The 9,458-nt window shown below is 45.0% G+C and overlaps 1 protein-coding gene across 2 annotated transcripts in view; it reads left to right on the forward strand.

Annotated features, from left to right (window-relative positions):
• LOC308194840 (uncharacterized protein) overlaps positions 1-7,295 on the forward strand; it is a 50,821-nt gene extending 43,526 nt beyond the window's left edge. The window contains exons 2-3 of one of the 2 annotated variants that reach the window (XM_080591331.1): positions 3,436-3,707; positions 3,892-7,295. In XM_080591331.1, coding sequence (XP_080447457.1) covers positions 3,436-3,707; positions 3,892-3,905 — 286 coding nt within the window. In that variant the 3' untranslated portion in view covers positions 3,906-7,295. Of the gene's footprint in view, positions 1-2,217; positions 2,348-3,435; positions 3,708-3,891 lie in introns of those variants that run through there. The other variant, XR_013950921.1, reaches the window with a different exon arrangement.
• The last annotated feature ends 2,163 nt before the right edge of the window (positions 7,296-9,458 follow it).

A 9,458-nucleotide genomic window follows, 5' to 3' on the forward strand; every position in this document is an offset into this window, starting at 1 on the left:
CTGTAAGCCTATAAGCATGGGCCATACCTTTCATTGAAGTAGATCACCACCGGTTTCCTGCCTTTGCCAGAAACACGCCACGTTGCACACTGTGCAGATGAGTAGCAGCACTTCTGAGCACACACGTGCACGTAAAACCACCACATCACAACAATGCTTGCTGATTACTGCGCCGTGCACACGCTCCTGTGCCTTTCAGTCCTCCGGTTCCAGCCTCTACAGACTGCGATAACGCTGTTTGCTGAATTAAACACTGCTTTACCCAATCCCTTAATACATTTTAGAAAATGAATAACAAAAGCATTAAGCGCTTAGTTCAGAATTAGTCGGCATTTGTGATAGCTGTGGAAACTGCTCCCGATTCAGGAGAATGAAAGCACCAAGCCATGGGGACCAGCTGAAGCAGAGCTCTTCTCCTGGCTGGGGGAAGTTCACTGATCCACACGAGGGAGCGGTTTTAGCTTCCCAGCAGCAGGTTTAGGTTAAAGCATTAGACCCTATACCTTTGAGCAGCGGTGTTTTCTGCAAGCACAAAGCCTACAGGTCAAGCTCTAGCAAGGCAGTCGTGGGATGTGGCCCCATTGAATATTTCCCCCCAAAGAAAGTGGGGGCAGAGGGCTACGGGGGAGCAGCCAGTGGTCCCTGCAGAGCCTGGAAGAGAAATGGGGTAGGAAATGTGGGCATCCCACACCCAGAAAACCACCATCACAGCAAAGGAAAGGGTTGTTTGTCATGTGCTTCAGGAGACAAGGTGTTTCTACAATATTTCCTGTGGGTTGAGAATTCAAACCCAAATCTTGACTATTAAATGAATAAAGGTGGGGTTCCTAACAGGGACTTCGGGATCAGCTGGATTCAGAGGTCAGATCTGCTTAATTCTGGGCCATCACTGATTGCTGCCTCATAGGGTGCAATAAGGATCTGGGTCAATAAAGCCTAGAACAGGGTCTTTAATTAAATGTTGCATTTTGCTAGGGGGCAGGTCAAAGCATTGTAGGTATTTGTACTCTTTTTCAGCTCAACCTAGAGCCCCGTTTTGGCACAAAACCAATATTGTCGTCCCAAGACGGGGCCAGTCTCTCAGATATTGGTTACAAGAGGACATCCCTCATTCAGTTCTTTGGCCAGCCAGGAAATTGCACTTTCGGTGTCTGACCTAGCCACAGCTCTCCCTCGTTTCTTTTCCCTCTCCCAGCCAAGTTTCAATTAGTGCATCATGGGCAGAGACCCAGGGTGGAAAACACAGGGGGACTGCTGGATGCAGTGGTCCTTGGGAGCCAGCACAGAAAGAACTGAGGAGAAGATGAGGAGGTTTTGCAGCTCGTGTTCACACAGGTGCACAGAAGCCTGTTCCTGCTTGCAGTAGCTGCAGTTGTTCCTGCTAACAAATCTCAGCTGAAACGGCCTGATTTTACAATTGACAAAGGCTGCTTGTGCAGTGTCTGATAGTTGAAATAGACCTAGTTTGGATAATTTTTTCTTCATTTTAGTGCACTGTATATTTTGTGAAGGCATCCCCTGTAAATCTCCATTTTGTAAGACTGTTTTAAAACATGCTTAAGCTCCATGAAAAAAAAAAAATCTGTTTTAATTACATGATCAATTTCTTCCTTTAGTATGCCTTTTTTTTGCATGCTACAGACCTCTCTTTCTACCCCATTATCTTCACGGGAGGGTAAAGAGTAGCACTATTACTGCTCCAGGATTAGGGCTCTATAAATAAAGCATATAGTGAGAATTACCACGTCTAAATAGGATTAGCATTATTTTTCTACTGATTTTTTAGGTGGATTATTTTTGTATAACTTATTCTCACCCATAGAAGCAAAACAACTTCAAGCTTCTCACCCTCTTCTCGCCTTCCCCTGCCTGCTGAACGTTGTCTTGACGCAGAAGTCCCTGGATAAGGCCAGAGGCCAGGTCATACATGAAATGGGATCTGAGTCTTTTATTTATTTATTTATTTATTTATTTAATCACTGGCCAGGCCATCAGCAGAGGGAACAGGCTACTTGCCTTGTACCCAGCTCTGCAGATGGATGTTTTACGTAGTGTGGCTGGAATCCTTCACTCATTTAAAATCCAGGCTGGTGGGAATCCATTTGGGATGCTCCAAAGAGGAACCTCCCCTGGAGACAAGGGCCACAACCAGGTCCTGTCTCACCACCCAAGAGGAGCAGCCCCTTGGAGCGGGTGTCTCTGCCTTTCACACTGCAGGTCACTTCCCCAGGAAGGAGGCATGGGGGCTCTCTGCATTGTGAAAGGCCCAAACCGAAGGGGATTTTGGAAGATGCCTGTCCCGTCCCTGTGGAGGACACCTGTGTGAGCCGCACTTGCCAGTATGCAGACAAGTGAAATGCTAGTTTGCTTGTTCTGAGGGAATTAGTCCCAAAAGAGGAGTGCAGATGCAGTGGGGATACTGCTGCTTCCAGGGGCAGGTGGCAGCTGGGGAAATCTTGAGGGCACCTGCCTGAAACGTACGGTACCACAGGTTCATTAGTGCCACTGTGTCCCCTGGCAGATCCGAGACATTCCAGAGAAAAGCTTTGTTAAACATTTCTGTTAAAGTGAGAGAAAGAAACTGCTCGGCTTTCTGAGGACCCAGGAGTTTTAAATGAGCTGGTTGAAGAGCTGGGTATTTCTAAGATGGATTTTAAATAGCTCTTTAGACAAAGGAGGAATCTCTGGAGCCGTGCCAATACTTACAAACAGAAGATGGTATGCCCCAGATGCTTTCAACTGCTATGTCTCATTCTGACATTAATTCTGGGTAAAATATTTTCAATGAGATTCAATAAAACAAATGGAGGGGGGAATTAATGGATTTATAATTATTACTTATTACTATTTATTAAACAGCTTCAGTGGGTGCTCTCACATTTGAAACAGATTGCTAGAGAGACTATCAGCTGGGGTATCGCTGAGGATATGTTGTGCTTAGACAGCCGGTAAGGATTTGACTACATCTTACACAACGTTGTGAATAAAAGATAAGAATGCTACAAAAATCCCCCTAGCACACGTTAAAAATAAGATAGCTAACAGCTCTTCAGTCGTGGCCATGGAGCAGGTAGCTGTGAGCAAGGGTCTGTGTCTCCAGCGTAGTCGGCTGGTGTCTGCTTCATGGCCACGTGCACGTGGGCTATAGAGGTATGTCTATAACGGTATGTATTATTACGGATATAACGCCACCAATATGATTGGGATGGCAGCAGGGTTGGGCTTAAAAGTCGTAAGGAGCAATGTGGTTCTCCGGATAAAGTAAGAATAAGCTAAACAATATAGTCATGAGCTGAAGTTTATTACACGCGTATATAATCTGGGCGCAATTTAGACAAAAACCGTGAGGGGAGGAAATCTTCCTGCTCCCCAGGCAGTGGTGTCTCTGTGAAGGACTGGAAGCAACAGTGGGTAATCTGAGCTTGTCCTTGACAGGGCAGTCTGTAATGCAGCCCTTGGAGGTACAAACACCGGTAGCTCCAGCAGCGATGGCGTGAGGATATTGTCTGTGTGCCTGGCACTGGAGAGAGCATTAGTGGGAAACTGCGTCCGCTTCTCTCACCCACCATTCAAAAAGGATATTGGCAAGCTGAAACAGGTTCAGAGAAGAGCTATGAGGACGATTAGAAAGCTGGAAAATAATTATTATGGGCAGAAAATCCTGAATCTAGGAGCTAGTATCTATCTCATCAAACGAAAGCTAAAGGGTGAGTTATGGGCAGTTCATAAGAGCCTACTGGGGAGGAAAGCTTTGGTAATGGTTCCGTACTGCAGTCTTGAAGCCAGAAAAATGGGAGTAGAAATAAGACAGAATTTAACAGTGAAGTTAAAGTTTATGGCAGCAATTTGTAAAACAGTTTTATTTTTGTCGTTGTTTTGTTTTTCTTATAGCCACACTTAAATGAGAATTAAGATGGGGGAGTGCTGCCCAGCGGTCATCCCTGCTGGCCTCAGGAGCTACACATCTCAGAAAACTACCAGCAAAACAATACGTGAGTTAAAATTGCATGATCATTCGCACGCTGATAAATACAGGCATTGGGTCAGGGCCTTACATAAAATCAGTTCTTTCCCCTGCTTTGAAAGTTGAGGAAATTGTTGAACGCTTCTCGCGTGTGTATAGAAAATAGGCACCTTTCCAGCACGCTGCCTGCTTTGTGGGATATAAGAAGGTTCGGGTGTCTGAGAACAACATGAAACAGGAGGTGGAAAGGATTGGTTGGGCAAATAACATGGGTAAGGACTGGGGCAACAGAAGTAGCAGAGAAGCTGAGTAACTTCCTGCTACCCAGAGAGGTCTGAGAGAAGTGAAGTTTTTCACAAATACACAAAGGTGAAACGAATCCTAAAAGGAAAACAAATGAGGGAGGGATTTGTGTTAAACATCTTTTTACACAGGTGTCCTCAGTCATGAGACAGTAAGGGAAACTGCAGATGATCTGGATGTATAAGAAGCTGCCATGGAGGCAATAGAAAAGAAGAGACAAAAAGGCTGTAGAGGATACAACATGCGCATAGAATAACTGTGAGACTTGCAGAGAAAATATGTAAATTACCTCATTGAGGCAGAGGGAAAGATGGAAATAATCCAAAGGAAGGGAGAACTCTACAGAGCGGTTAGGCTGCAAGATAAGAAATGTGCAAAGATGGGAGCACAGAGCAAGTGACACGAGCCTGTGGTGTGATATAGAGGTTTTAATACTGGCAATAGCTCGGGATTTCAGGTGTAGAAACACAAGCTGAGGGGCTAGGCTCTACCTCTAGGAGGTCCGCTGCACATTCCCAGGCACAGCATCTGCTTTTCTCTTCTGCTTTCCTGGGTACAGAGATACTTCTAGCACGTCATCAGCCCTGCGAGCTGAAATAGCAGCAATACACGGCACACTTGGAGAGACTGAAATGAGTCTCATAGGGCTACTCTCACCCAGACGTGGGTCAAAAGACATTTGGATCAGAATTTAGCTGGGGTATTCTGGTATTTCACTGGCTTTATCTGAGCTGACCTTTGAAGTGATTGTATGAAAACCGATGAGGATTTGTCTGAGACATGTTGCTAGAAGTTTGGGGCTGAAACTGGGGGAAAATGAGCCCAAAAGTGATCTGGAGACCTGGGTGTTGCTTGGCTGCCAGACAGGGGATTCCTCTAGAAAACTTCTAGTGATATTTGTACCAGCCTTGATGAAGCACCAGTAAAATGTGCAACAAAGGAAATCTTTCAGATGCAGGGAGATGGATTGGATGACCTACTAGGCTTTTTCCATCTTTAACTTGTGATGACTTTATGAAAGCACTTTGCCAGCTCCTCACTAACTACTGTGTACTTAGCTCTGATCAGTCCTGTCAGATTGCTGTTTGGGAGGTTAGATTTAGCTATAAATTCCTGTCTGAGTCTCTCTGAAATCCAAAAATAGAATAGTTGAGAATGTATGAGCTGAGTTATGGATCAAATGTGTCACTGCAGGAACCAAGGACAAAATGTGTGACATTAAACTGATGTCAAAGAAAAAGCCTCTACTTGACTATTTCTCTGCTCGTGGAGTACATTTTTTCAAGCACAGAGCTCTGTCAAGACATTAGCTAATTAATCCTCACAGGATGTCAGTAGATCGTTATTTACACCTCCATTTTCAGACAGAAGAAGCAAGTTTAGAGAATTCTTCCATGTTAAAACTGGAACGAGGAGCACGAACATCTTGCCTGTTGCCCCATGCTGAAGTCTCCAGTCCATACTGCCACCTAATGCCTGTCTAATATATGTGAGGAAGTGCAGCAGGTGCTTTGTTAGGAAAATGAATGAAGTAGATATCTTCTAACTATTCGCAGTGTTTACTAGTTTAAAAATATATGATATATAGAATGAAAAAGAAATTTAAAAAAAAAAAAAGAAAGAAAGAAAAAGAACAAGAACAGGTGATATAAGTCTGATTGTATTTGCATGGGAGGAATTTCTCCTGTTGTGTTTGTAAGAGGTTGCAGCCAGCCTTCCCGTGCTGGTCTGGTGCAGATGTGCCCCCGAGCAGCTCCGTGCACAGCCCAGGCTCTTCCCTGCCTTTCTGAACATCGCTGATGTACCACCCTGATACCTGCTGGCTGGGGCTGGCAAGGGTTTCCTCATCACTCAAGGGGCTGCATGACTGATGTTCCCCACCACGGCCAAGGTAAGCATCAGGGCATGAGCTCCTCCTTTCTGCCAGAGGGGGAAACAAGGCCAGCCTGTGAATCTCGAGTCATTTTGGAGACCTCAGGAGCCCAGGCACCTCAAGCCATCACTTGTGATTACAACAGCTGCTTTGCCTGACGTGCTGATAAGGCCACAGACTTGTCACGGGACCGCAATGTTGAAATGCTGCTCCTTCCGTAGCAGTAGCTTCTATCGCATCATCAGTCACAATTTCATCAGTTTTCAAATCTGCCACACACAGTTACGGGCTCTATTATTCACAGATTGAGCTGTAGCACAGCAAAAATGAGAGCTACGCAGGCCCCCGTATTGCCTCTAAATTGCGTGCAGCTGCTGAAGCAGCCGGATGCATCCACACTGGTGCTAGACCAGCAGCAGATAGCTCACAGCCACCAACTGGACATCTGCAAGACACCAGTGTCCTCGAAATAAAGAGATGTGACATACTTGTTGCACTGAGTTACCATTAGAGTTCACTCTCGTTACACACCTACGCTCTGCAATAGCTAAGGAAGCATGCTTGTAACTACAGTATGCAATTAGGGGGTGCCCAGAGGCAGTAAAAAGCAATCACACCTCTTTTTTCTCAAGTTCTGTAGCGGCTAGAATATTCCATTAACAGTAATATTTGCATGTTCTTGTTACTCACTCAGCAATTTCCCCGTGACTATTAGATTTTATTAGTATTAGTTTAATAAATCCTGGTAGTTTGTTGTCCAGGGAGCGCGAGCAGCTTTGCCACTGAAAGAAAATAACAAGGAAAAATAAATCACTTCGTCATCTTGTTACCATTGTTATGGAGGTGAAATTCTATTTTCCTCTGGTTGATTAACCTTTAATGGTGGAAAAATCAAGACTATACAAGCAGTGTATGTTTTTAAATACAATATACTGAATGTAGGGCTTTGCTGACAAGCAGGGAAGCCTTTCATAATGAAAGCCAAGCTTTTACCATGGGAGAATATTTCTGATCGCCTTTCTGGCCATCACTCATAAATCTCTTCCTAATGTAATTAGGGATTCATCCAAAATCAGAAATCTATGCGGAGAAATGCAATCCTATGCCGTTGAGGATTTGGAGATTTCGCAGTTTGGTTTTGCCCTAATTCTCGAGGAAAGCACTGAAGATATCCTTACCCTTGACTAACGTAGGCTGCATAGCAGGTTCTGCTCGAGCCTTCAGCCGTGGAAGTCCCCAGAATTTTTGCCCACCTGTCAGGGATGTGTATGCCAGGCAGACTAGTTTCCCTGGCATCTTTTTTCCCCAGAGAAGAGAGCTGCCAAGTGACTGGGAAGTGGGGCAGGCAGCAAACCTGCCTGAGAGATCTTTTTTTCCTCCTTCCTAAATTTCGCTGGCACAGACACACATTTGCAAAGCATTTCATGTTCAGTTAATTCAGCATTGTGTAGTGAAAAAAAAGGATTTTTTCTGCTCTGCCCTCCCCCCACTGGTTTTAATCTTACCAGAAAACAGCTGCAATTACTGATTACGAACTTTCATTAGAAAATGTCAAAGAAAAATTCGAAGCCTAATTTTTTAAAGGTAATGACTGCAAACTTTCCCACTGGAATGTTCTTACACCAAGAAATTAGGTTATTTCCCTGTTTCAGTGTCGTTTGAAATAGGCCAAATCCAGTTCTGGAGGAAGTAACTGTATTGCAGGAGAACTCAGGCTTGTGATTGCCAGTCGTGTTTTTCCAGGACAGCTTTGTATGATGACGATGACAATAATAATTAACAATAATAACAATATCAATAACAATAATAAAATCTTAACTCTGGATGGCAGTCCCATTATATTACCTTATATTACTATTTCTTAGTAATATAAGAGCACCTAAGAAAAAATAGCCCCTACCTCTGAAAACACAGAACAAAACAAAACTACAGCCCCCTCCAAAAAAAAGGGCAGAGAGAGGGCAGGAAAGGAGATGGAAGTTCTTGCTCAGGATGATGTGTAAAGCCAGGTGACTGCTCATGGCCAGTAGCCATGTCCAGATCGTCTGTATCCCGTGTCAGGCTTTGTTGGCAGGATGTCGCTCTAGGGGCAGTAAGCACACCGCAGAGGTAGGGAAGAGTGGTTTAAAATCCTTTACCCTGACCCTCGCTACCACACCGAAATGGAAATGAGCACAGGCACCACTGTCTTCTCCTTATCTGTTGCCTTCAGCCTTGTCCCCGCTGCCACCTGAGTTTGAGATGTCCCTGCTGATTGCCAGCACCCAGCCGTGCCTCGGAGAGCCGCGCTGATGGAGACGGCGTGCTGCTCTTCTGCTGCCGCCTTTCCGAGTGCGCTCCCAACGAGCCAATTAAAGCAGACAAGATGGGTACCAAAGGGAAAAATTAATATTATTCTTCAGCCGCCACTTCGTTAAGGAACCCCAGCGCCTGTCTTCTGTCAGAACCACTGCGAGGTTTTTGCAAATGTGGCAGTGCGTAAATTGTGTCTGCGCGACTGCAGCTACCTTTGCTCCCGGAGTGGCACAAAGCATGCTGCTAGCTCGCTTGGTAAGTGTAACACGGGCATTAAGTGAGGGTCACAATAAATTCAGAGATGCTGAAATTAGAGCACGGACTTTTTACAATCTTAATGGTGCTGCCATCCTCCACACTTTCTTGGCTGACATCCTCCTTTGCCAATTATTCCCATTCAGTTGTTCACTGCTAGACCCGAGGCAGGCTGAATTCACGAAGAAGCAAAATGCTGTCTTTGCCGAAGAGCACAGACCCGATTTCTTGCTTGCATAGTCAGGTAGCTACAGGAGTCGCTGCAACTGCTGCAACTACGTTACCTAGGAATGCAAAGGTAGTAGACACTGAAAATGGATCAGAACTTTTCCCAGGATGCCTTAATGAAATTGGGAACAAAATAGGCACAGAAAATAGGCACAAAAATAACCACACTGATTGTCCCTTGCAAAGCCACTCACAACGATCAGAGCACAGTGCAAAGCGCAGGAGAAGGGAGGGCTCGTGACAGCGACAAGCTGATGAGCCTCGATCACATCAGAGAAGTTTCTTGGGATGTCCAGGTCATTTTAGAGGAAAGCAACAGGGAAAATGTTTCCATTATAGATCATTGGTTTAAAGGTATATAATCCCAAACAACGGTGACCAAAACATATCACTGCCTGTCATGCACTACCAAAAACCGGCAAGAGCTGGCAGCCCAGCTCTGATGATGAGATGAACACCCAGATCCCAGACATCCGTGACTGGACTTCGTTGCAGCGTCAAGCAAGCATTTGTGATTGGAAACTGAACTGAACTAGAGGC

Source organism: Anser brachyrhynchus (assembly GCF_964034855.1).
Source record: "Anser brachyrhynchus genome assembly, chromosome: 4".
NCBI lineage: Eukaryota > Metazoa > Chordata > Aves > Anseriformes > Anatidae > Anser > Anser brachyrhynchus.